This window comes from Manis javanica, chromosome 2, assembly GCF_040802235.1.
Source record: "Manis javanica isolate MJ-LG chromosome 2, MJ_LKY, whole genome shotgun sequence".
Classification (NCBI taxonomy): Eukaryota; Metazoa; Chordata; class Mammalia; order Pholidota; family Manidae; genus Manis; species Manis javanica.
The window spans coordinates 84,592,923-84,620,287 of record NC_133157.1 but is presented as its reverse complement, the minus strand read 5'-3'; the positions used below and the strand labels follow the sequence as shown (position 1 = coordinate 84,620,287).

Here is a 27,365-nt window from a genome sequence, read left to right as displayed (position 1 = left end):
GTTTACTTCTGGGCTCTCTGTTCTGTTGATCTGTGTATCTGTTTTCACACCAATTTCATGCTGTTTGGATTACTATAACTTTGGAATAATGTTTGAAATCAGGAGCATGTTGGCACCAGCTTTGTTCTTCCTTCTCAAGATTGCTTGGCCATTAGGGGTCTTTTGTGATTCCATATGAATTTTAAGATTCATCATCCTATTTCTGTCACTTTAAATTTGGAATAGCACCCTGCCCAGGCTACGTGTGTCTGGTGGTACAGAGGGGCACGCCGACACCAGTGGAAGGAGGTCAGGGATGCAAAGAGAAACAGGAATTCCTTATCCTCACCTTGGGCTCAGGATAAGAGGGCAGTAACCTCTTCTCTCTGCAGATGCCTTCATATGAATGTGTACATCATTTCTCTTCCCAGAGCTGATTGCCTGCCTTTCTAATTAATGGGCATCCCCTCCTTCTTGAGTGCCTGCTTCTAAATTAATCATAATCCTTGTGCATGATACCCTGTGTCCTCTGTGGTCCATGGATACCCTCTTTTATTCACCTAATTCATTCACTCATGTGTTCATTCTGAATGAGTATCTAAGTACCCCACATTCAAAGAAGACCTGGACCCATAGGATGTCTCCATGTGGTCCTCCTCTCTATCCTATCTGCACTGCAGGAAACAAACAGCAAACAGGAGTAGGTCACTGCATGCCGTCTTCTGTGCCTTGCTTTCCCACTCCGCGTGTGGCTCCCACCAAGGGCGTGGCTCCCGTGCTCTGTGTGGGGGTGCTGGGCTGTCCCTGCGCACATTCCATTGGGATGGTGGTTGTGGGTGGGCGTGTCATCACCTGCCAGGTCGTGGGCACTTGAGTTATTTCCAGATCTTTTTTCTTTTAAGAACGAAGCTGCTCTTAGCACTCTGGGATGCGTCCTTGGGAGCAACAGTGCTGGTTGGTTACCAGCTGTGCAAAGGTTCACCTCCTCGATGCAGCCACATTATTCTCATCTGTGGGTGTACCAATTCTCACTCCTTCCAGCTGTTTATGAGAGACCCTATTAATCCACATTCTTTCCCATAGTCAGAAATGTTTATCTTCAGTGCTTCTCACTCTCTTTTTATCCTTTCCTCTCTCCCTTGTATTTGGAGAGCACAACACAGCTCCATCCATTTGCCCAGAAAGACTGGGAGCTGCTTTTTCTGAACTTGCACAGCGGCTCAGAACACACAGCAAATCTGTTCAGGTGCTGGCTCAGTAATTGACAGTCTGATGATGAACTAGACTGAATCTCTTACAGATAGTTATAGACTCTGAGCAAAATATTTTTACAAACTGTTTGAAGCCACTGGGGAGCAACTTAAAAAGCAGGCAGAAACTAGAGGGGAGTCAACCCTTGAAAAAGGATACCAGATAAGGGACTTTTCTCTATTTCCCCTTAGAGTTCTTATGAAATAAGTGGGAGGGACACTGAGTGGGGTCCGGCGCCAGAACTTGGCACAGTTTGATTAATTTGCAGCTTAAAAAGACAGAGACATGAGCTGTCAGAGAAGCAAAACTTCATGGGACAAGAGAAAACTAATATCAAAGATAGTAAACCTACTTACATCAACAAATACATTGATTCCAAAACTGAATGAAACTTGACTAAATACAGCAATAAAAAGGCACAAATGTCAGACTGCATTAAAAACCAAGACCCTATATTCTGTTTTTAAGACACTCATACCAGTTTTAAAGACACAGATGGATTAAAGTAAAAGGAGGAAAGAGTTATGTTCTGTAGTAAGCAGCAGGAAAGCTGGCCTGGCTCTCCAGCAGCAGATGGAGTAGACAGGCAACCAGAGGTAAGGGGGGCATTTATAATGACAGAATGCTTGGGACATCAGGAGAAATACCAGTTACAATTGCGTATGTGCTTAATATCAGAGTTCTGAGATGTGACACAAAACTTGACATGCAGAAAGAAACATAGACAAAACCAGTCATATATAAATTACTTAGGAGTAAATTTAACAAAGGGGGTGTAAGACCTCTACACTGGAAACTACAAAGCACTGCCAAAAGAAAATAAAGAAAACTTAACTATATGAAGACAGAAACAATATTCTTGAATTGTTAAGATGCCTGTTCTGCCCAGATTGGTCTGTTGCTTCAGTGTGTTCCCAGTCAGAATCCTAGCAGGCTCTTCAGAAAAGAAATTGATAAGCTGATTCTAAAACTTAGATGGAAATACAAAGCACCAAAAATAGCCAGAACACCCCGAAAACTACAAGACATTCTTAAGAGAAATTAAAGAGGACACTAACAAATGGAAACTCATCCCATGCTCCTGGCTAGGAAGAATTAATATCATCAAAATGGCCATACTGCCCAAAGCAATATACAGATTCGATGCAATCCCTATCAAATTACCAACAGCATTCTTCAACAAACTGGAACAAATTGTTCTAAAATTCATAAGGAACCACCAAAGACCGCGAATAGCCAAAGCAATCCTGAGAAGGAAGAATAAAGTGGTGGGGATCTCGCTCCCCAACTTCAAGCTCTACTACAAAGCCATAGTGATCAAGACAATTTGGTACTGGCACAAGAACAGAGCCACAGACCAGTAGAACAGATTAGAGAACATTAACCCAAACATATATAGTCAATTAATATACGATAAAGGAGCCATAGACATACAGTGGGGAAATGACAGTCTCTTCAACAGATGGTGCTGGCAAAACTGGACAGCTACATGTAAGAGAATGAAACTGGATCATTGTCTAACCCAAACACAAAAGTAAATTTGAAATGGATCAAAGACTGGAATGTAAGCCATGAAACCATAAAACTCTTAGAAAAAAACAGACAAAAATCTCTTGGACATAAACATGAGCAACTTCTTCATGAACATATCTCCCCGGACACAGGCAACAAAAGTAAAAATGAACAAGTGGGACTATATCAAGCTGAAAAGCTTCTGTATAGCAAAGGACACCATCAATAGAACAAAAAGGTACCCTACAGTATGGGAGAATATATTCACAAATGACAGATCCAATAAAGGGTTGACATCCAAAAGAGCTCAATAAAGAGCTCACATACCTCAACAAACAAAAAGCAAATAATCCAATTAAAAAAATGGGCGGAGGAGCTGAACAGACAGTTCTCCAAAGAAGAAATTCAGATGGCCAACAGACACATGAAAAGATGCCCCACATCGCTAGTCATCAGAGAAATGCAAATTAAAACCACAATGAGATATCACCTCACACCAGTAAGGATGGCCACCATCCAAAAGATAACAACAAATGTTGGCGAGGTTGTGGAGAAAGGAGAACCCTCCTACACTGCTGGTGGGAATGTAAATTAGTTCAACCATTGTTGAAAGCAGTATGGAGGTTCCTCAAAAAGCTCAAAATAGACATACCATTTGACCCAGGAATTCCACTTCTAGGATTTTACCCTAAGAATGCAGCATCCCAATTTGAAAAAGACAGATGCACCCCTATGTTTATCGCAGCACTATTTACAATAGCCAAGAAATGGAAGCAACCTAAATGTCCATCAGTAGATGAATGGATAAAGAAGATGTGGTACATATACACAATGGAATATTATTCAGCCATAAGAAGAAAACAAATCCTACCATTTGCAACAACATGGATGGAGCTAGAGGGGATTATGCTCAGTGAAATAAGCCAGGTGGAGAAAGACAAGTATCAAGTGATTTCACTCATATGTGGAGTATAAGAACAAAGAAAAACTGAAGGAACAAAACAGCAGCAGAATCACAGAACCCAAGAATGGACTAACAGTTACCAAAGGGAAAGGGACTGGGGAGGATGGGTGGGATTGGAGGGAGAAGGGGGGCAAAGAAGAAAGGGGGCATTACGATTAGCATGTATGGTGTGGGTGGGGCACGGGGAGGGCTGTGCAACACGGAGAAGACAAGTAGTGATTCTATAGCATCTTACAAAACGCTGATGGACAGTGACTAATGGGGTATGTGGGTGGGACGTGGTGAAGGGGGGTGTCTAGTAAACATAATGTTCCTCATGTAATTGTAGATTAATGATACAAAATTTTTTTTAAATGGCCAGAACGGTTTTGGAAAACAAAAACAAAAACAAACCCACCCAGACCAGAAGATTCACACTGCCTGATTCCAAGATGGTGAGGTTCTGGCGAGAGGGGAGATGGCTGGGTGAGTGGGATGGGGTTGGGTCCAGAAGTACATCCAGAGAGTATGAGTGTATGTGCTCACCTAATGTTTGACGGATGCCAGGCAAGTCAGTGGGGAAAGGTAGTTCTCAACAGATGCTGCCACAACAGCTGATACACATGCAGGAGAAAACGAACCTCTGTCTTACAACACAGAAAAATTAGTTTCAGATGGAACATAGACTTACAAGATAAATACTAAAAGTAGAGTGAATGAATGAACAAAATGCTCCTAGAAGAAAACCTACAAGAAGATCTTTTTTATGTTGGGATAACCTAAAATTCTTAGAAGAGATGCAAAAAAGCACTAAAAGCACTAACCATATGTGAAAATGGATAAACTTGGCTTCATCCGAATTAAAACCTTCTGTTCTAACAGACATTGTTAAGAATAGGAAAAAGCGAGCCACCAACTGATAGAAAATATTTTCAGTACATATATCTGACAAAAAACTTGGATCCAGAAAATATAAAGATTTCTTACAACTCTAAAAACAACTGTGCTGTTATTCAAGTATTACACAATTTTATGAAGGTTTCAAATGAGCAACATTGTGGTTACATTCACCCATATTATTAAGTCTCCACACACACCCATTAGAATCACTGTCCATCAGTATAGTGAGATGCTAGAGTCACTACTTGTTTTCTCTGTGCTATACTGCCTTCCCTGTGACCCCCTGTATTGTGTGTGCTAGTCATAATGCCCCTCAATCCCCTTCTCCCTTCCTCCCCAGCCACTCTTCCCACCCCTCCCCTTTGGTAACTGCTAGTCCCTTCTTGGAGTCTGTGAGTCTGCTGCTGTTTTCTTCCTTCAGTTCTGCTTCATTGTTATACTCCACAGGTGAATGAAATTATTTGGTACTTGTCTTTCTCCACCTGACTTATTTCACTGAGCATAATCCCCTCTAGCTCCATCCATGTTGTTGTAAATGGTAGGATTTGTTTTCTTCTTATGGCTGAATAATATTCCATTGTGTATATGTACCACCTCTTCTTTATCCATTCATCTACTAATGGACACTTAGGTTGCTTCCATATCTTGGCTGTTGTAAATAGTGCTGCGATAAACAGGTGCATATGTCTTTATGAATCAGGGATCTTGTTTTCTGAAGGTAAATTCCTAGAAGTGAAATTACTGGGTCAAATGGTTTTTCTATTTTTAGTTTTTTGAGGAACCTTCATATTGCTTTCCACAGTGGTTGCACCGATTTACATTCCCACTAACAGGACAGGAGGGTTCCCCTTTTTCTGCATCCTTGCCAGCATTTATTGTTTCTTGGATGTTGGCCATCCCAACTGGTGTGAGGTGGGATCTCATTTGTGCTTTTAATTTTTATTTCTCTGGTAACAAGCGATGTGGAGCATCTTTTCATGTACCTGTTGGCCATTTAAATTTCTTTTTTGGAGAAGTGTGTATCTAGATCCTCCACCCATTTTTTAATCAGATTATTTGTTTTTTGGGTGTTGAAGCATGTGAGTCCTTTATATATTTTAGATGTTAACCCCTTATTGGATGAGTCATTTACAAATATATTCTCCTATACTGTAGGATGTCTTTTTGTTCTGCTGATGGTGTCCTTTGCTGTACAGAAGTGTTTTAGTTTGATGTAGTCCCATGTGTTCATTTTTACTTTTGTTTCCCTGGTCAAGGAGTTATGTCCAGGAAAAAGTTGCCCATGTTTATATTCAAGAGATTTTTGCCTATGTTTTCTTCTAAGAGTTTTACGGTTTCATGACTTACATTCAGGTCTTTGATCTATTTTGAGTTTACTTTTGTGTATGGGGTTAGACAATGATCCAGTTTCATTCTCTTACATGTAGCTGTCCAGTTTTGCCAACACCAGTTGTTGAAGAGGCTGTCGTTTCCCCATTATATGTTCATGGTTCTTTTATCATATGTTAATTGGTCATATATAGTGTGGGTTTATATCAGGGCTTTCTATTCTGTTCCACTGATCTATGGGTCTGTTCTTGTGCCAGCCAAATTGTTTTGATCACTGTAGCTTTGTAGTAGAGCTTGAAGTCAAGGGAGCATAATCCCCCCAGCTTTGTTCTTCCTTCTCAGGATTGCTTTGGCTACTCAGGGTCTTTTATGGTTCCATATGAATTTTAGAACTATTTATTATAGCTCGTTGAAGAATGCTGTTGGTATTTCGATAGGGATTGCATTGAATCTGTAGATTGCTTTATGCAGGATGGCCATTTTGACAATATTAATTCTTCCTAGCCAAGAGCATGGGATGTATTTCCATTTATTGGTGTCATCTTTATTTCTTTCATGAGTGTCTTGTACTTTTCAGAGTATAAGTCTTTCACCTCCTTGGTTAGGTTTATTCCTAGGTATTTTATAATTTTTTATGTAATTGTAAATGGAGTTGTTTTCCTGATTTCTCTTTGTGCTAGCTCATCATTACTATATAGGAATGCAACAGATTTCTGTGTACTGATTTTGTATCCTGCAACATTGATGAATTCAGTCATTATTAGTTCTAGTGGTTTTTGCTGGATTCTTTAGGGTTTCTATGTACAATATCATGTCATCTGCAAACAGTGACTTCTTCCTTACCAATCTGGATGCCTTTTATTTCCTTGTATTGTCTGATTGCCATGGCTAGGACCTCCAGTACTATGTTGAATAAAAGTGGGGAGAGTGGGCATCCTTGTCTTGTTCCTGATCTTACAGGAAAAGCTTTCAGATTTTTGCTGTTAACTATGATGTTGGCTGTGGGTTTGTTGTATATAGCTTTTATTATGTTGAAGTACTTGCCCTCTATACCTACTTTGTTGAGAGTTTTTATCTAGAATGAATGTTGAATTTTGTCAAATGCTTTTTCAGCATCTTTGGAAATGATCATGTGATTTTTGTCCTTTTTGTTGATGTGGTGAATGATGGTAATAGATTTCTGAATATGTACCATCCTTGTATCCATGGAATAAATACCAGTTGATCATGATGGATGATCTTTTTGATGTATTTTTTAAATCAGTTTGCTAATATTTTGTTGAAGACTTTTGCATCTGTATTAATCAGCGATATTGGTTTGTAATTTTCTTTTTTTATGGTATCTTTGCCTGGTTTTGGTATTACAGTGATGCTGGCCTCATAGAATGAGTTGGAAGTATTCCCTCCTCTTCTACTTTTTGGAAAATTTTATGGAGGATGGGTACTAGGTCTTCACTAAATTTTTGATAAAATTCAGTGGTTAAGCCATCTGGTCCAGGGGTTTTGTTCTTAGGTAGATTTTTGATTACCAGTTTGGTTTAATTGCTGGTAATTGGTCTGTTCAGTTTTGTGCTTCTTCCTGGGTCAGGCTTGGAAGGATCTATTTTTCTAGAAAGTTGTCCATTTCTTCTAGGTTATCTATAATTTGTTGGCATATAATTTTTCATAGTACTCTGTCATAATTTTTTTATTTCTGTGGTATCTGTAGTGATTTTTCCTTTCTCATTTCTGATTCTGTTTATGTGTGTACACTCTTTTTTTTCTTGATAAGTCTGGCTAGGGGTTTATCTATTTTTTAAATTTTCTCAAAGACCCAGCTCCTGGTTTCATTGATTCTTTCTATTGTTTTATTCTTCTCAATTTTAATTTATTTCTGCTGTTACCCTTATTATGTCCTTACTTCTACTGACTTTGGGCCTCATTTGTTCTTTTTCTAGTTTCATTAATTGTGAGTTTAGACTATTTGGGATTGTTGTTCTTTCTTGAGATAAGCCTATATTGCTATATACTTTCCTCTTAGAACTGCCTTTGCTACATCCCACAGATTTTGGGATGTTAAGTTGTTGTTTTCACTTGTCTCCATATATTGCTTGATCTCTGTTTTTATTGGGTCATTGATCCATTTAGGAGCATGTTGTTAAGCCTCCATGTGTTTGTGGACTTCTCTTTCTTTGCATATTTTATTTCTACTTTCCTACCTCTGTGGTCTGAGAAGCTGGTTGGTACAATTTCAATCCTTCTGAATTTACTGAGGTCTTTTTGTGGCCTAGTATGTGATCTATTCTGGAAAAAGTCCCATGTGCACTTGAGAAAAATGTGTATCCTGCTACTGTTGGGTGGAGTGTTTTATAGTTATCTTGTTAGGCCCATCAGTTCTAATGTGTTGTTCAGTGCCTCTGTCTCCTTACATATTTTCTGTCTGGTTAATCTTTCTTTGGAGTAAGTGGTGTGTTGAAGTCTCTTACAGTGAATGCATTGCATTCTATTTCCCCCTTTAATTCTGTTAGTATCTGCTTCATGTACTTAGCTGCTCCTATGTTGGATGCATAGATATTTATAATGGTTATATCCTCTTGTTGGACTGACTCCTTTATCATTATGTAATGTCCTTCTTTGTCTCTTCTTACTTTCTTTGTTTTGAAGTCTATTTTGTCTGGCACAAGTACTGCAACCCCTGCTTTTCTTCTCTCAATTAGTTGCATGAAGTATCTTTTTCCATCCCTTCACTTTTAGTCTCTGTATGTCTTTGGGGTTGAAATGAGTCTCTTGTAGGCAGCATACAGACGGGTTCTGTTTTTTTAACCGTTCTGCATCTCTGTCTTTTGATTGGTGCATTCAGTCCATTTACACTAAGGTTGATTATTGATAGATATGTACTTATTGCCATTGCAGGCTTTAGATTTTTGGTTACCAAAGGTTCAATGGTAGCTTGTTTACTATCTAACAGTCTAACTTGCTTATCACACTATTTCAAACACAATCTAATGGTTCTTTTTTTTCCTCCCTCTTTCTTCCTCCTCCATTCTTTATATATTAGGTGTCCTATGCTGCAGTTTTTGTGTATCCCTTGACTGACTTTGTAGGTAACTGATTTAATTTTTACTTGCTTGGTAATTAATTGGTCTACATCCTTTACTGTGATTTTATATTCTCTGGTGACAGCTGTTTAGCTTTAGGGGCACTTTCATTTATAGCAGTCCCTTTAATCCTGTTGTGCTGGCTTAGAGTTGGTGAATTCCTTAAACTTTTGTTTATCTGAAAATTGTTTAATCCCTGCTTCAAATTTAAATGATAATCTTGCCAGATAGAGTATTCTTGGTTCAAGGCCCTTCTGTTTCATTGCATTAAATATATCATGACACTCCCTTCAGGCCTGTAAGGTTTCTGCTGAGAAATATGCTGATAGCCTAATGGGCTTTCCTTTATAAGGGAGCTTTTTTATCTGTCTGGCTGCTTTTAATACTCTCTCCTTGTCCTCGATCTTTGCCATTTTAATTATTATATGTCTTTGTGGTATCTTCCTACGGTTCCTTGTGTTGGGAGATCTGTGCACTTTCATCGCCTGAGAGAATATTTTCTTCCCCATATTGGGGAAGTTTTCAGCAATTATTTCTTCAAAGACACTTTCAATCCCTTTTTCTCTTCTTCTGGTACCCCTATAATGCGAATATTGTTCCGTTTGGTCACACAGTTCTTTTTTTATTCTTTCATTCCTAGAGATCCTTTTTTCTCTGTGCGTCAGCTTCATTGTTTTCCTGTTCTCAAATCTCCACCACTACCTCATCAAATCTACTTTTAAATCCCTCTGTTGTATGTTTCATTTCAGGTACTTTATTTTTCAAGGTTTCTATCTCTTTCTTGAAGTTCTTGAGATCATGAAAATTTTTCTGTAGCTCTGTGAGCCTGTTTATGACCTTTATTCTGAAATCTTTATCAAGAAGATTGGTGATTTCAGTTTCACTGAGACCTCTTTCTGGCATTTTTTTCTTGTAATTTTGCTTGGACCAAATTCCTTTGCTGTTTCATTTTTTTAGTGTTTTCTGTGGAATAACAGCTTTGTGTAGGTGGCACCCTGTAGTGCTTAGAAGCTCTATTCTCTGGAATTGCACCTGAAGCAATGGCAGGGGTACAGGCGAGCAGTGCCAGTGCCTGTCAGGAGGAAAGAGGTCTTTCCTGCTTCCTGGCTGTAGTGCCTGCCTCCCCTGCTAGGGTCAGTGGGCTGAGTGTGCAGCAAGGAGCCGCTGTGCTATGCCCCTGTTGCTGCCATAGGCAGTTCTGCCCTGTCACTGGCCTGGTGTGATGATGGGGCAGCAGGTTTGTGAGCTGGTGTCAGCTGGGAGGAAGGAATGGCTGTCTGTGTATCACAGTGGGAGGCCTTAGGGCTGCATTGCCAGCCAGGGGGATGGAGCACACGAGGCTCCTGGAAGTTCCAAACTTGCTGGGCTGAGTGCACTGGGACAATTTTGTCCACCTATCGTTTTTCCTGAGCAGCAAGCTCTGTGCAATCCTTGCCCCTTTAACAGCCCTTTCACTGTTTGGAAGTCTTTCCAAGCACCCACCTTTTTTGGTCCTGGAGCAGCTGGTTGTGGGTACCTGTTCTTGTAAGTGGCTGGGATCTCAGTCTCTCTGAGTATTCCTCCCATTTTTGCTTTCCAACCCCACCAATCTCTCAAGCACCATGTAATGTGGGTTTGTGCTCCTGGAACAGATCTCCAGGGGTGGGTTATTTAGCAGTCCTGCTCTGATTCTCTTTCCCCTGCCTGTGAGCTGGAGTGGAGGGAGGGCCTGGTTCCTGCTGGATCGTGCCTTTGCTATTTTACCCACTTCCGTGAGCTCTGCTCTTTTCTCCAGATGTAAGAAGTCTGTTGTTGTTTTCAGGTCACTCTTTCAGGATTAGTTGTATTTGGTGTATTTTTGCACTATATGTGGTTTTGGGAAGAGGTTTCTGCCCCACTTCTCATGCTGCCATCTCTTTTCCTCTCCACAACTCAGTTTTTATAAATGGGAAGAAATACTTAAATGCACACTTCAAAAAAATATATATATAAGTTGATAATAAACACATGAAAATTGATCAACATCAGTTGTCCTCAGGAAAATGCACAGTAAAGCCCTAAGAGGTACCATTGCACACCTATTAGAATGGCTAAAATTAGTAAGAGTGACACACTCAAATGCCTGCAAGGCAGGGAGAAAGTGGAATTCCCCTAAATTGCTGGTGGGGTGTGAAATGGTCCAGCCACTTTGGAAAGCTCTGTGGCAGGTTTGGTAATGTAAACAGGATCTGCTGTGACCCAGTAATTCCACCCCTATGTTTTACCTGAAACGAAAGCACATATTCTCAGAAAGATACAAATATGAGCATTAATTGCAGCTTTATTCATAATGGCCCCAAACTAGAGATGACCTGTATACTCATCAACAGGAGAATGAGTAAACATATTATGACATATTTATACAGTAACTCTTTCTAAGAATGAACTACTCTACACAGTAACATAGATGAATCTCAAACAGGTTGAGCCAAAGAAGCCAGACAGAAAAGAATAGACAGTCCATGATTCTATTCATATGAAATTTAAGAATAAGGAAAATTAATCCTTCTTGTTAAAATCAAAATATTGGTTGCCAGGGTGGGGTAGAGCCACAAGAAAACTTCTTGGAATGACAGAAATTTTCTGTCTTGATTAGGATGGTGGTCACATGGATTTCCACATTCACCTAGACTTACCAAGTCATACATTGAAAGCCTGTTCACATCACCTTTTCTAGATTTTACCTCAGTTTTTTTAAAAAGTACTTCAAAGCTTCTGTGCCATTTCAGGGCACAGCCAACACTCTGGCCCTCAAGGCACCATGAGCCATTTTTGTTTCATGCTTCTTTGTCGGTAAAAACCGTGCTGAAATACCAACGCCTCATAGCTGCCTTGGAAAAGCTGACTTACACAGAAAATGCGTGACTGTGTTCACAGGAGGTGAAGGACTACCATGAACACACAGGAGCATAACTTCATACTTCATTTTTTTTTGTAAGTCTCAGGGGTGACTTTAAAAAGGCTCATTTTCCTGGAACATATCTACAAGGTGACTGGAAACATCTCTTTTTTAAAAAATAAATGTTTGAGAAAACATTCATCATGTTTTTACTAGTGGGTCTTTTGGGGCAGATGATGAAAGATTTTGTGTTTTCTTAACACACCATCCAGTCCTAACATTGATGTGTTTTTTTTATTCTATGGTAGGTGAAGTTTGCCCTCAAGACCTACTTCCCTTACGCTCCTCCATCTCTCATCACGGTGCTGCTCCAACGTCCAAAAGGTGCGTGGAGGTTGATTCTGCCTGAAACAAAACCATCTCTGTGCAAGAGCACTCTGTGAGATCATAGCCCTTCCCTCCCAGTTCCCTATCCACAGAACTACGGGCATGGGATTGGCCCTTTCTGACCTCCTGAAGCTCTCAGGATCTCACAGTTATGACCACTTACCAAGAGAAGGAGAAACAAAACAATGGCCTGGAGTCAGGTTTCCATAACCCAGATGCCGGGAGTAGGCTAAGACTTGGCTGCATTAGAATATGACAGTACATCTATTTGTATTTCATTCTTCCTACTCCATCCCCTTACTGTAGAAGAAAAGATAAAACAATGAAGGATGCCCAGGAAGTTTAGGGGAATTTGTCCTAACCAAGCAAAGGGAAGACTTTTGAAAGAACTTGGTTAAGTGTGTTAGGCCACAGCTGCCCTGCATTCTATCCTTAATTCAATCGGTGGTGACCCCTTAGCATGCCTGTGAGCCTGTCTAGGAGACAGAGAATAAAGATATCTTTCCCCTCTGCAGCCTGAGATGGGAGGGGTGGCAGCCCGGCCCAGGGCAGAGACTCTGGGCTCCAGAGGAGGCACTGTGGGGGAGGGGAGGAGAGGGTGCAAGAACCAGGGTGCCTTTATGCCGCGGTTTGCCTGCCTCTTTCCTGAGACACTCACTGACTCCTTCGAGGAAAGCAGATGATTCATAGTTGCAGAGCATTTCATAAAACCCAGATTCCTCTTCCTTTTCCTAAAAGATGTAGGTTCTCACGCAGAGTGATCCATCTGACACCGTCCCCTCAGATGCTCTGCTGAGATCTCGTCAGCGGTTTTATGGGACTTCACCTGTGGGCATCCAACCGAGATTTAATGTGGGTAGAAAGGCAGTTGTTCACTTTTTGGGGTGCACGAACAGCTCATGCTGGTCTGCAGAGCCAAAGGTCAGCTACAGGAGAGGCTGTGAGAGCCAGAGCATTAGTTGTTAAATCCATGAACAAAAGCCTGAGGTGTATATGGGTGGAGACCCAGCAAATCTTTGCCTTTTGTGACCATCTTAGCTTTAGTCCAAAAACCAGTATGTAAATTTTAGCAAAAGTATAAGAACTCTGATGCTGGTGCCTAGAACCATGTTCTGCAAATTACTTTGGAAAAAATGAATGCTATATTCTCAAATTGAGGGCTTTTTTTTTTTTTTGAGAGGGCATCTCTCATATTTATTGATCAAATGGTTGTTAACAACAATAAAATTCTGTATAGGGGGATCAATGCTCAATGCACAATCATTAATCCATCTCAAGCCTAATTCTCGTCAGTCTCCAATCTTCTGAAGCATAACGAACAAGTAAATTGAGGGCTTTTTAATAGTAGAATCCTCTCTTCATCAGAAAGTGGTTTTGTGGCCATGGGAAGGTCCTGTGGGCATAAAAAGATGGGTCACTGGCAGCCCTGACTCTCCAGGAGCTATAGGCAGAGGGGATATCAAATAAGTAAACAATTAATACAAAGGAGAAAAAAAAATACCTTGAAAGGCTGCATATCACAGTTGTGGGGTTCAGAGGAGGGAGCCAATCTGTGATTCTCACTGTCACGGTGGTGGGGCTGCACTGGCTCTCCTGTCACTTCAGTCATCTTTCTCATGGATTTAATCACAGACCTTTTTCAGATGTTTAGAACTGCAGATACATGCTCAGATGTGTTTAAAACCACGGGAATTTATGAAACTGGAGACTCTTTTTATATGATATCCATGTATTTTTTTTTGGCCTTTTTCTTCATTATAAACCCGAAATCATATTATGAATTCATCACAGTCGTAGATGAACAGTGGAGCAGCCTATTCCTAATTCCTAGTTGACTCTGATTAGTGTCTCCATAGTTTGCAATCACCAACACGAGACAGGGTGGCAGACAAGGAAGAGCCGGGCACCTGCAGCAGAGCGTCGCTGTGCCCCAGGGAGGCAGCCGGCACCTGAGCTCCCAGGCCCTCATTCAAGGCGGCCCTGGCAGGCCTTCCCTGTCCACCCTGGACAGGGACCCTGGCCGAGAACAGCATGAGAGGTGGAATGGGTCTCGTGGACCAGGACAAGGCCTCTTCCCCAAACTCTCCTGGCACCGTGGGGAGGGCTCCTGATGGGTCTGGCGTTGCTTCAGCCCCTCTGCTCTCTCCCCACCCACAGACATCCCACGAGGGCTGTGGCACCGGCCCCTGGAACGTATTTCTGGAATGCTCAGAGAGATAGCTGAGGACCAGACTCACGGGTAAGCGAGCGCTGGCGACTCTGTGGTGTGCTTCATGGGCAGCTTCTCTTGATCCTTAGCTTCCAACAGGAAGGCGCAGCTGGGCTGTGACCACGTCCAAAAAGGTGACAACCTGCCAAGCAAGAGGTGGGAGACAGAACTTGGGCAGCCCAGAGCAAGCAGGTAGGTGCCCATGAGGATGTGTGTGTAAATCCACGTGTAGATGCAGGTCCAGACGCACCTGTAAACGCCTTGTGTGGGGACTCTGGGTAATGGTGGTGCTAGGCTTATATAACAGCGTAATAGAAACAGCACAGACCCTAGACAACAGCAGTGCCCACCTGCTGTCCCCGCCCCCCTGTGCCAGCTGAAATGAGAAGGCCCCTCCAGGCCCTTGGTCCTCTCTGCCTGTCCTTTCTCTAGGGAAGGACATTCCAACTTCTCTTGCATAGGAGGTCAAAATAACTCTTTTTTCTCCTCCTCCTAATAAATACTTGTCTACACTTAGAAAATCTATCCTAACATAAGAATAATTTCTACATGATGTTAGGTGTTCCCTCTTTGAAGAAGCAGTCACATTTACACTTTGCTGATTCTTTGTATTATGACACCCTTAGCTTCCTCTGAACCCCCTGCTTTTAGAGTATAAATATCCTATTCATTGTCTGTACTGGCCTGCTGAGACCATTTGTTCCTTCTGACTTGTTTCCCTCCTGAAGTTCTCTGTCATCTCCTCACTGCGCCATCACAGACAATGGCTGGTGGTGCTGCTTGGGGTCGCTCATGCATTCTGGGCACCAATCGCCCACCCCCAACATTCTCACCGGCAGAAGAGACGAGCAAGGATCAGGGTTGTGGCCGTGGTAACATGCCAGCCCATGCCCACTGCTTCTTGTGGGAGAGCAGGTCCGAGACCAGCCACACGGCACTAGGCGACCCAGTCCAGCCCACCCCAGACTGTGGTTGGGGGCTGGGAGCAGGTTGGCACTTTCTCCACCAGCCACACAGGGCTGGCTGCCTTGCACACTGGGAAAGGGGGACCAGGCCCATTTCAGCCAGGCAGGCTGTAAGCCGGGATGCAGGTGTCATGGCCACCTGGGGGCAGCAAGCATGGGCAAGCCTGCTGCTCAGCTCACCTGTCCTGAGGCCCGCAGGGGAGAAACAACATAGCCTATCATAGCCTCTTGTGGAGACGAGCAGATGAGAGTGATACCCGCCTTCCTTTCTCTCCATTGTTCTGTGAGCTGGACTTCAGGGAGCTGCTGAAGAGGGAGTGGCCACCAGGGGAGGTGGGGCAGTGCCTGGACACTATGGCTTCCACCCCAAGCAGGGGAAAGTAGGCCCAGACCCACCAAGGGGTGAGAACTCCCCCATCCAGGGGCCTCCCCAGTTCCAAAGGAAAGCTCTGGTCTAGCTCAGTTTCGGGCTGGCCCTGCTGCCCTTGCCAGGGGAGCTGTGAGCCCCTGAGACTGACTGACAGGTGCATAGTCCTCACCTTGAGCAGGTTCCACCCTGTAAATAATATTGGTGCTTCCAGGTCCCAGGGTGACAAAAGGATGCTTCTGACAGCACTGTCATACATGTGAGGACAGGAAAGAATAGTTTCTAGCTCAATCAAAATTCATAATTGCCAAAATTGCCACCAGAACCTTGTGTTTCACGAGAAAGGAAATAGCATGTTTCTGCATGCCTGCGTCCCTGTTGGGTCTCTCTCCAGACCCCAGAGAGCCCCTCAGCCCTCGCCCTGCTGCAGCTTGGGTGTCTCGCCACCCAGCAGTCCAGCCCTGCCACCACGCTCCTGCAGGGCCTAATCACACACCATTCCTGTTGGTCATGGGCCAAAACTGTGCTGTCCTAGACCTGGACTCACTCAGGGTCCCTGCACGGACAGGTTTAAATGTCTGACTTCCTCAGGACACGTGGAAGAGAGGCCTGTGAGGGTCCCAAGATGGGCTCAGAGTGACACTGTGAGCTATTTGCTGAGAGTACCTTGTGCTCCTTGTGAGCTGTACCTAGTGGGTCAGACCAGGAGAAGCCCACCTTTTGCCAGCTCTGCAGGGCCTTTAAGAACCAAAAGGAAGAATACATTTGCACTGCTGCCCTGTGTTTGATTCTGTTCCAGGTCCTGTGGAGGCCCCTTTGAATGCTGGTTTTTGTTCACTCACTTTGGAGAATGGGCTGAAATCACGGCTGAGCAGTTACTGATGTCAGAAGCTGGACCCCCTGAGGCCCTGCTGTGGCTCTTGGTGTTCAGCTACAGCCCACCCGACCGGAGTCAGCAGAGAGCGCAGACCATGGTGGGTGCAGGACCCTCTGCATGCAGCATGCAGGGTCCGTCTCTTGTGAGCTGGAAGACCCCGCAGGAAGGAGCCTGCAGTGGGTCCAGCTGCTCCTTATCCCCGGGCTCCTGGGCGCTGAGGTCACTGTGGTCATGCAGCCATCAGCCCAGACGAGTGGGTGCAGCTGAGCCTGTGGAGATATTACCCTGCCTCACGCAGGTGGCCATCCCTCTGCTGCCTGGGAGGTGCTGCAGGACTGAGCACACACAGCTCTCCCAAGGCCATGTTAGCTCTTCTTCCCGGGCTGTGCCTGGGCCCAGTTGCAGAGCCTGACCACCTGCTGAGGAGCTCTGCCCTCTGGCTCAGTGGCCTGGCAGCATCGGCTTCCGTTCTGACCCACTGCTTTCTTGGGTCATCAACAGAGCCTCAGTTACCTGCTATGTTTAGAACTCTTGCTAAAGTAACCACATGCTGGTAACCCCCTAGTGTCTGAAACAGGACTTAGTCATTTCCAAAATAGAGCAACTGAGTACAGGCTCTGTGAGGAAGAGATTTTTTCATTGTGGGTGTAATAATTACAGGGAGCAACGCGTTCATGAAAGGCATTGGTGCCTCCTTTACAAGCTTGTTTGCTGGTTTTTAAAACCTGCCCTGCCCGCAGTTTGTGCTGATTTCAGTAGCTAACAGCAGCAGGCTGCTTGATGTAGAGAACACAGCTTCCTGTTGCCTGACGCTGTGTTTGAAACAAGTGGGTCCAGTACACATACTGCTGCGCTTTACTTATTTTAAATGGGATTGTGTGGCAGGGGAATGAAACAGTCCTAGATTTTAGAAAGTTGAAATTTGGTGATAATTTATTTTGAATCAAAAATAGAACATTTTTTAGAAATTATCATAATCCACACATGTATTTGACAATTGCTATCTGATTAAAAAGAATGCCTTATATTTCTCTCTTAAAACAGCACATTACACTGAGTAAGGAAAATCCTAATTTGTTTTCATCTTAGTTTTTTAATAATTAAAATATATATGGCACTGATGATTTCCAAAGCCCATTTATATGCACTTTATGTTTGATTCTGTATCAGCTAATGTTGGTAGGCTACATGTTAAATTTCATCAAATTGATCACAGAAACCCACAGGCATTCACTTTTGAAGTACAGATGAATTTTCCTTTAAAATTTAATTTCTAGAAAATTCTGCATTGGCACATGCTAGTGTTAACTTGGCCTTTCTGTTTGAATAAAACCTATGCATAGTTCCCACTCTGGGGATTGTTAGGCACCCTGGATGAAACTGGATTCGCGCAGAGCGCCTGACACCAGGACGTCGTCTCCTGAGCTGCTCTCGGGCAGCGTCTGTCTTGCAGTCGGGAGCCATGCTTCACATGTGATCCCAACACCCCTTGGTGCCCAGCTGCTGGCGGCGGTGTGGTGACAGCCAGGGTGTGAGCGGGGCTGTTCATGCCCCTAGTTTAACTAGGCAGGCATCTTGATCTCCTGGTTCTGAGAGCTTTCATCCCCTGATGGTCTGTGGGTGACTTGGAAACAGACTGAACTGCCTTTGAAAGCATGATTATTTTGTAATTTGACTGAGCTTGGTAGTATCTGTACCTTCACCTTAAAATGTGTAATTAAATCATACTTTATCATGCAGCCCTGATCCTGCAGTGTGGCTGGTCATGCTTAAGGTTCAAGACTGGGGGAGCTGGTAGCCCCTGGCCCTGCCTGGGGCATGGACTCCACACAAAGACCCACCCTTCGCTCTGCAAACCATGGTCTCTGCCAGCCACAGCTCATCGCCTTCTGCTAGCTTTGAATTAACTATGATAAAAATGTCTGTTTGTACACCCTTAGGGATTAGGCAAGGTTCATACTCTTTGCCCCTGTGGTTCCACTTCTAGGACTTAAAGAATTGGAAATATCCTGAACTTGCAATAGTTAGGATGTTAGATAAGTAGAACTTTATGTATATTTTAACCATGGAACAGCATTCCACTATGAACAGTGCTCCCAAAGAATCAGGCTGTAGCAGGGCAGACCGCTTCCAGTGCCTGTGGGAACTGTTTTAAGGTATGAGGGCTGTGCTCTGGGTGTTGTGTTCATTGCACACAGAACAAACATGAAAGGGATGGAAACCTGGTTTGAGTCTCTGCAGATGGTGGAGTTACAGGGCATTTTCATTTTCTTTTTAATCTTTCAAATTTTGTACAGTGAGCATATATGTTTTCATAATGCAGGATAAAAATAATAGTTGGAAAAGAATGCTTACATCTTTCTCCTGAAAAAAACAGAAAGCATTTTATAGTTACTGGCACGTCAGGGAGAAGCTTGTGGACACTGAAGGCATTTGAAGGGAAAGACACTCTGGGATGAAGCACAAGGAAGACGGCCGCATCTCAGAGTTCTGGACAGGGCGGGGAATCCAGGGCCCGTTAGGCAGGGTCCGAGGGCGGCGCTTTGGGAGCCGGGCCCAGACACCCTTATGGGCAGGCTGGGTCCCAGGAGGATGGGGGGCCCTCCTGTGAGGCGCTGCCTGCCTCGGTGGAGGGGCCCCACCCTGCCGTTTCTCACGGTCCTGGGCCATGCTCGGAGCCCACCCAGCTCTCCTCAGGCGCTGCTGGCCTGGGGGACAGACTTCACTGAGCTGGGCCTGAGCTTCCAGGAAAAAAACGCCTCAACACAAAAGCCATAAAATTGGTCATGGGAAATCAGAATAGACCTAAGCATTCTTCCAAAAATGACGGCACATAGGTGCTCATGACGTCCATGTGGCATTCAGGGCCTATGACTTTAAGTTTTTGCTTTGTTTACCAAGTTACAACTGTACCATTCTTATAATGAGCAGAAGTCTCAGCACGAAATAAATGTTTTTTTATGCAAAAACAACCCCCACACACCTATAACAGTTACTATTATTATGTCGATTCCACAGACCTGTGACCTCTGCTTGATCTTTAAACCTGTATGAAGAGACGGTCCCAGTGTCTAAAACAAAACTGTGTGTGTGTGCGGGTGTTTGTGCGCACGCTTGCCCCCACACAGCTTGCTGGAAGCAAAAGGAAAACTTCCCTCTTATCAGAAGGGCTCAGCGGAGGTCCGGCCACACAGGACTTTAACTGATCTGTGCCTGTGACTTCAAGAGGCCTTTTGTTCTTTTCCCACAATATGAAAATTGGACTACATTCTGCTGAAGACTTTTCTCCATTTCCTTTCATACTAATGAAGGTCAATTCCTGGCACAATGCCCTGGCTTCTTAGTGAGCAAGACAAAAGAAAGTCAAGAAATTTCCATCACGCCCATTTGGGTTTGAGTGGAGTGCTATGTAAACGCAGACAGGGCCACTCTGCCCCCCCACCGGTGCCAGCCCTCTCCTCCAGGGGGCTTGCTCTGGGGTCCCCAGTACGTCCAAGAACATGCGTGTCCTGACCCCTCCTAGTCTCTCACCTTTGACATCATACTCCCTTCCCAGGTGGAGGTGAAGGCAGTGCTGGGCCGCCTCACGACACTGCTCAGAAGTCCAACCTTCTCGGCCAGGGATGTGCAGGCAGCAGCTGGAGCACAGGGAGCCACGGCCACCAGGCCACCCGCATGTCAGCGGCTCATCAGGCATCTCCTCCTCAACTTCCTGCTCTGGGCTCCCGGGGGCCACGCAGTCGCCCGCGAAGTCATTACCCTGGTCAGTCTCCCTGTTCCCAGCATCCTTGTTCTCATTCACATTCCAGGTGACAGGTGGGTCACTCACCCGAGGGCCTGGCCTTCGAAGAGAGCATGCACCAGGTTCCAGACAGGGACAGACAGCCCGTGGGGCTGATGGCAGAACTGTTGTGTCACCAGGGAAGATGGAGGCTCAGAGGAGGGAGCTGCATCTCCTGGGGCCCACAGGAAAAGGAGGCCCTGCCTCCCCATGTCCTCCTGGTTGCACTGGTGTCACAGCACACACCTCTTCTCCTCATGAGAGAAACAAGACCGCAGTGAAACTGTGTCACTGCAGTTCAAAAGTTTCATTTAATTTTAAAATGTGTTTGCTAACTATGAATGAATTCTTTCCTGATGCCCCACTAACACGAGGGGTAAAGAATGAATGGCCCCAGTCAAGAGTGAGTACCACTCACGACACTGTCATGACCTCTCAGATAATGTCACCAAGGACGCTGGCAACAGAAAGAAACTGAAACTGGACTTTGTCAAACTGTAAAACTTTGGTGCATCAAAAGACAAGATAAGAGGCTGAAAAGACAGCTCACAGAATGGGAGGAAAATATGGAAATCATGTATCTGATAAGAGCTTAGTACCCAGAATACATAGGAAGTACTTAACTCAACAGTAACAAAAACCCAGTCCAAAAATGGGCACATCTGCAGACATTTCTCCAAGGAAGCTGTTCACATGGCCAGTGGACACACGAAGGCATGCTGCCCAACCCCAACCCGCCCCAGGAGGCTGACGATTAGACACAGATCACTCCTGCTGGGGAGGATGCAGAGAGCCTGGGGCCTCAGAAAGGTAAATGTGGACTTACTGTGTGTCCAGCATCCAACCTCAAAGCAGGGCCTCAAGCAGACACTGGTCCCTGTCTCCATAGTGGCTGCATTCACAATAGGAAGAGGGTGGAAGCCACCCAAATGTCCATCAACAGACATGAACTGTGCGCACAATGGAGCATCTTCTGCCTTCAAAGTGCATCAGGCCTATCATGGCCACACCAGGAGTGAACCTTGAGGCCAGGCCTGCCTGGCCTGGGAGCAGGAGGGAGTGGAGGGGGGGCGCTAGATGCTGGAAGTGTCTGGTAGGACGGCCTTGCCTGTAGCCGTCAGGCCCTGGGCTCAGCTTCCTTGTGAACTCTGAGAAGCCTGAGCAGAGCCAGCATGCTGGCCTGGCTGCTGACCTTGTCTCCTGGCTCTGGAGGCCTGCGCGTGCTCTGGGCTGGGGAGCGCAGAGGCTTGTATCCAAGCCCCTCTGTTCATGGCTTTCCATGCCTCTTCTGAGCGGGCCCCCGTGCAGCCAGCCCTGCCTTTCTGAGGGGCTGCAGGTGCCCAACCTGCCAGCCTCCCCAGATCGCCCTGCATCCTGGCCCCTGTGGGAGGTGGCTCCTCACAAACCACACCTTGGGCTCTGCACACAGGCCCAGGGGTCAGTTCCTGTGGGCTTCGGGTTTCTGAGAGTTCCCCCTGAGCTCATTCCTCAGCACGCCTGCTCCTTCCTGCCTGCTGCTCCGCCTCAGCCCCGGGGCCCGCTCCGCTCACTTTCCTCCTTTACCCTCCACATCCCCCTCCCCTCTGCACCGCTCCAGGGCAACCTAGTCAGTGTCTGGGCTCCTTCTGCCTCCGAGGCTCAGCTCCTGCCTCTCTTGTGGTCTCCTGTCTTCTGCTGTGGGCCCACAGAGTGACAGCCCAAGTCAGCTGGAACCCGAAATACAGGGCTCACGTCTGTAGTTGTTGAACTCAACATGAATTTAACCCCATGCTCACGCACCTGGGCCAAGCCCCTATGTGGCTGCAGTGAGCCAGGTTTTTCTCTATGACTAGAGACCTTGAATGGGACTGTGGGAGTGGAGTTGGCTTGGAAGGGAGCTTGGGGTCAATGAGGCGACCTCCAGTCTTCCAGGATGACCGTGCTGCCCTGCACCCTGCACGGCAGGGCCCCTGGACTCCCTGGGCTGTGGAGCAAGAAGCTGTGTCCCCCACCCAGATCTGGGTAGTAAATACCCCCCTTAAGGAATCTGAGAGAGGCTCATGTTCCATCATAAAGAACACAGGCTGCATCTGACAGAGGTCATCTCCAGGGCCTGGGACTTCTGAGTGAAAACCAAGCAACGACACAGCAGGAGCCACAGTGAACCACCAGGCTGGCCGCGGAGCCCCTCAGCTTGGACGGTTGAGGAGAGCCCATGTCTGTGCCACCCAGTGCCCTGCACTACCCATGCTGCAAGACGTCTGCCCAGACCGGAGGTTGCAGGGCTGACCTAGGACTGAAGGGCATCTCGGGCTGTGGCACTACCCTGGATGAACTGGGGTGGTTGGCCACCCCACCAGGGGCCCCAGTGTGGACATGGAGGGAAGCTGGCTTTGGCCACTGTGGCCACGTAGGTACTAACTCAGGACTTGGTAGAACCCAACTCAGAAACAAACACGTAGATCACTCTCACAGCAGGCCCCTTAATGTGCTCAGGTCTAGTAAGCCACAGTAAATTCTTCATGCATTGAACAGATTGCGCCCGCCCCTTGCAGCTGTACTGAAACACTTAGGAAATCACCTGTGGGCACCAATGGACGCCTGGGGTGCACTGAGCAGGGCAAACACTCCTGTGCTTCCTGCTGCCCTTGAGGAGCAGGTGGTAAAGGCTGGGATGCCTATTATAAAACAAGTGGGCCCAGGCTGCTAGCCTGGAAATTCCATTCGAAGCTGTGTGAGAGCAGGGGGCGTTTTGCAGTTCTTGTATTCATACCAGCCTGCGCATGAGGCTCGCCAGCCTTAGCTCCTCACAGCGAACAAGCCCGCAGCTAGGCGGACATTCCAGGAGTCTCGGTGTGTGTCTGTAGGTGTGGGGTGTCTCAGGCTGATCTTTCATCGGGCAGTGATCCCTGCTCACTGGAGGCCCACCTCTGAGAACAGATTTGCTGTGCTTATCTCCTTGAAAACAAAACAACGGCTTTTTGGAGCCCAGGGGATGCGGCTGCTTGTCGGGGACAGGGTGGTTATGGCTGGTCTGCTGGGCAGAGCCTCTGGGGGTGTTGTAATCCGCCTTCTTCTGTCTCACTGCAGATGGCTCCAACTGAGGAGATAACACACGAAATCGCTGGCTTTCTTGACCAAACTGTATGCAGGTGGGACCGTGTTTGTATGGAAGCCCCACAGCCAAGACAGCTGGCCACGGAGCTCCTGAGAGAGCTGCACTCACAGGGCCACCTCAGGCCTGTGGAAATGCAGCCACCATGGGGGGCGCAGGCTTGCTGAGGCCATGAGACTAAAGCCCAGCACGGATGCTGTGGTGCTGGGCCACCCCTCGGCAGCAGGCACATGGGCCAGCCCTCCTGTGGGAGAGCATTGCCCGGCAAGGTGCCCGGTTCCTGTGCTGACTCAGTTTCTTCAAATTTGCTCCACTCTGACTGCGCCTGAGGAGCTCCTCTGCCCCTGGGGACGGCTGACGGGGTGGAGGACGTACATGTCCTGGAGATGTTCGAAGAGGTTATGTGTCAGCTATCTTGTTAACTGACATGGGACCTGGGAACTTCTAATAAAGAAATGGTTACCCCGAGGTTAGTATTTCACATCAGTTGTTTTAGGTTTATTCTTGTACTGATTATGTGCCCTTTCTGTGGTCTGTCAGTGAAAACCTTCATGTCCGTGTTGATTTATGTATGATTAGTCTCTGATGCCCTCAGTCTTGATTCCTGTTTGCGGGATGAGTAAAGCCTGTTGGATCAGAGGCTGAGATATTAGGGGAACTGGGATATGGATCTGCCTGCAGATCTGGAAAATTCCAGGAACTTCTGACCTGCACCTTCCTTCTGAACAAGGTTACAATATGAACGGCACAGTATTAAAACACTGTCAACTGCTAGCACATAAAAGTGCTTCATGAAAATGTACTGTAGTTGAAAACAGTTGAGGGCATTTCATGATGTTGCAGAAGCTGGGACCAACCTCTTTGGATAGGAGGGGCCCTGTCTGGCAGCACTGAGCCCCGGCAGCAGCTGCCTCGGATGGTGCGTCCACAGACAGTGCCAACCACGGAAACGATGGCGACCCACTCAGGCTGTTGACACTCTGTCTCTGGAAGATCCCTCCCTGTCCTGACCTTTCTGCAGCCCATCTGTGGTCTCCCTAGTCCTCCCAGGCTGTGGATGCCTGGTCAGCACTGACCAGGCCCTCTGGTCAGCAGAACTCTCCTCCCTCCCAGTGAGTTCCAGCTGCCCGAGGGGCATTTCTGCCCATGACATGAACCTTACTGTCCACGAAGACTGTGGGGCAGCAGGCTTGTTTACTGGCCTTCTTCCCTCCCCTTGCCCTTGTCCACCTCAACAAAGGTGCAGACAAGGGAGAAGGGCTCCAGCTGGGAAACAGGGAAGTGACACGGGGTGTGGGGATGCTCCTCAAACACAGGGGAGGGACCAGGGAGCTGCTCCCCAAACACCGAGAAGGGGCTGGGGTTGGGGGGTGCAGCCCATTCTGGCTCCTCCAGGAGGGTCACTGCTGTTCCGTTCACTCTGCGAGGGGTATGCAATCTCCCAAGTGCGGGCTGGTGCCCAGTGGAGGGTGGCAAGCAGCTCTCCCCTCGGAAATCAGCGATGCCAGCTGCCTTGCGCTGCCTCAGCTCCTGAGAACGTCTATACCCGGCTGCCAGTAGAGAATCCCAGTCAAGGAAAGAGTCAGGGCTGAAAAGCATCACCTCCTCTTCCAGCCTTGGGTTTGAGACTTAGATTCTTTCAGGTTTTTGAAGTAGTTCCAAGAAGTAGGAGTCTAGCTAGGAATGGCCTCTGGAGACAGGGAGGCCTGGGGCCCATGGACAGTGAAGGCCCTCGGCCCGTCGGAAGGTGGGAAGCACCAAGGCCAGAGGCCAAGCCTAGGTCTCCCGAGTGGAGTCTCCCCACCGTCATTGTCTGCCAGGCACACGCTTCCAGCTCCACCCAGCAGAAAGCCGATGAAGAGCCTTAAACAAGGATGACACCTGAGGCTTCAGACACAGAAAACCCAGAAGGCCAGCCAAGCCAGCCGCTCCACAACGCCACGGCTTGGGGGTAGCCTCAGGAAGGTCTGGCCTTTCTCCTCCAAGTTGCAAGAAGGTTGCCAAGCCCAGGCTTTCCTGACAGCATCCAAGGAGGAGGAGGACGACCCCGGGTTCTCCCGTGTCTCCTCAGCCCCACCAGGCCTGCCCTGATGTCACCGGCAGAACCCGGCCCAGCAGGATAGGCTGCTGCCCCCCTGAGCTCTGGCCAGAGACAGGTTTGTCAGAGCACTAGTGAGGCCTGAGCTTCAGGGCTTGGCACTGCCCACCCCCTTCCCTTTGGGTGGCTCTGGGTGGCGGTGGCACTTGTAGGGTCCGGCTGTGGGAATCTGACACGGCTTCCCGTCGCTTTCGAGCACAGTCAGCCGTGGCCATCTAGGGAACGATTTGTGGCCAAGCGTGTGGGCCTGGGGCAGAGGTATGGGCCCAGCAGCTGTGTCCCCCCCGAAGAGCACAGTGGACAGGAGAAATGAAGTGGGAAGTGGGAGGTGCCCTTCCTAGACCTAGGGCTTGGGGCTGCAATGAACCTGACAGGTTTTCAGAGATCTGACAAGAACTCTAAAATTTTACATTACCAACAGCAAGCTGTGAAGCTGAGAGAATCTAAGATCTCAGTAATGAAGTTTTGATAAAGCATACTGGAGAAAACACTGAACTACCCCTCTCTATAGAAAACACGGAAAATCCAGGACCTAAGGAGAGATGGTCAGGGCACAGAGCCTAGAACCATGGGAGAAAGTTCTAGTGAGCGTCTGTTACTACAGACGGCGCTACTCACCCAGCCTCTGTGCCGTTTGTGGGATTTGTTACCTTTTTAAAATTTGTAATTTGTTTTGTATTTTTCCACTCTAAATACAAAGTTATACTGCAGCTAATTTTGTCTTCACTCAGAGTTCTAATCTCAGAAAAATCTTCCCTGCACACCCCAGTTATGTTAGCTTCAGGTGCACAAAATCTACACAGATCTGCCCCTGGAGAAGACTAGTCAATTACAGTTTTTCCTCCAGGTTTGGGAATCTTTGTCACCAGACCCTAAAAACTGGGCCCCCCACCACCACGGGAGCAGTGAGAGCAGGGAGGTGTCAGCAGGGGTGACCTTGTGCAGAAGTCCGCACAGGACTATTGACTCCCCAAAACTTTACTAAAAGCCGGCTGTTGACCAAGAAGCCTTCCCGATGACACAGTGCATATGTATGTATACTGTATTCTTCCAATGGCAGCTAAAGAAAACGTTTTTTCAAATGTCTCAAATCAGAAAATTTCTCTGGTATTTTGAAAAAGTCCATGTATATGTGGACCCAAACAGTGCAAACCATGTTCAAGAGTCTATAGTACGTTCTGTACGCCAGGCAAATATCACCACTTGGTCTAATGGCTCAGTTCGCCCAGGGACGGTGTGTCACCATGGTGACCTGAGGACCCCGGCCCACCTGGCTTTACTGCAGTTCCCTGACGGTCCCTCTGCATCTGACATGGGCCATGGGCCACACATGCCATCCAGACAGCAAGCGCACAGGGCTCCCATCTGAGGCACCCTGACCTGGGCAGCCCTGTGCTGGCTCTGCCTTCTCCCCTCGGCCTCATTTCTCAGGGGTGCCGGGAGAGAAACGGGAGCGTCCAGAGGGCAGGAGAATGCCACATTTCTGTCGGAGAGGGGTCACAAACAGGGACTTGAACAGGGCAGGGGAGAGGCGCAGCTAGAATGCAGGGGGAACCGAAGCATGCCGTGCCCTCGCCCCGGGGTGGTGCAGAACAAAGGCGTGTGCTTCCTCACTGGACAAGGACTCCGGACTGATTTTGCTTCCAGGGAAAAAATTTATTCTATGTTCTTCTCCCCTTGTCTTTCTCTTCCTTGCTCTCAACTCACCACCAGCAGTTCTGGTAACGGGTTTCTTTCCT

The 27,365-nt window shown here is 46.7% G+C and overlaps 1 protein-coding gene and 1 long non-coding RNA gene across 13 annotated transcripts in view; one reads left to right on the top strand and one right to left on the bottom strand.

The window, feature by feature from the left end:
* Positions 1 to 24,011, top strand: part of FANCC (FA complementation group C) — a 319,450-nt gene extending 295,439 nt beyond the window's left edge. For all 12 annotated transcript variants that reach the window (XM_036991264.2, XM_036991263.2, XM_036991262.2 and 9 more), the window contains 5 exons: positions 12,157 to 12,232; positions 14,393 to 14,474; positions 16,576 to 16,750; positions 20,210 to 20,416; positions 23,504 to 24,011. In XM_036991264.2, coding sequence (XP_036847159.2) covers positions 12,157 to 12,232; positions 14,393 to 14,474; positions 16,576 to 16,750; positions 20,210 to 20,416; positions 23,504 to 23,695 — 732 coding nt within the window. In that variant the 3' untranslated portion in view covers positions 23,696 to 24,011. The remainder of the gene's footprint in view (positions 1 to 12,156; positions 12,233 to 14,392; positions 14,475 to 16,575; positions 16,751 to 20,209; positions 20,417 to 23,503) is intronic.
* LOC140847723 (uncharacterized) lies at positions 12,245 to 14,635 on the bottom strand. The gene is made up of 3 exons (XR_012127792.1): positions 14,473 to 14,635; positions 13,737 to 13,844; positions 12,245 to 13,628 (listed from the first exon to the last, which is right to left on the bottom strand). It is a non-coding gene; the product is annotated as an uncharacterized lncRNA (long non-coding RNA).
* Positions 24,012 to 27,365: the final 3,354 nt, after the last annotated feature.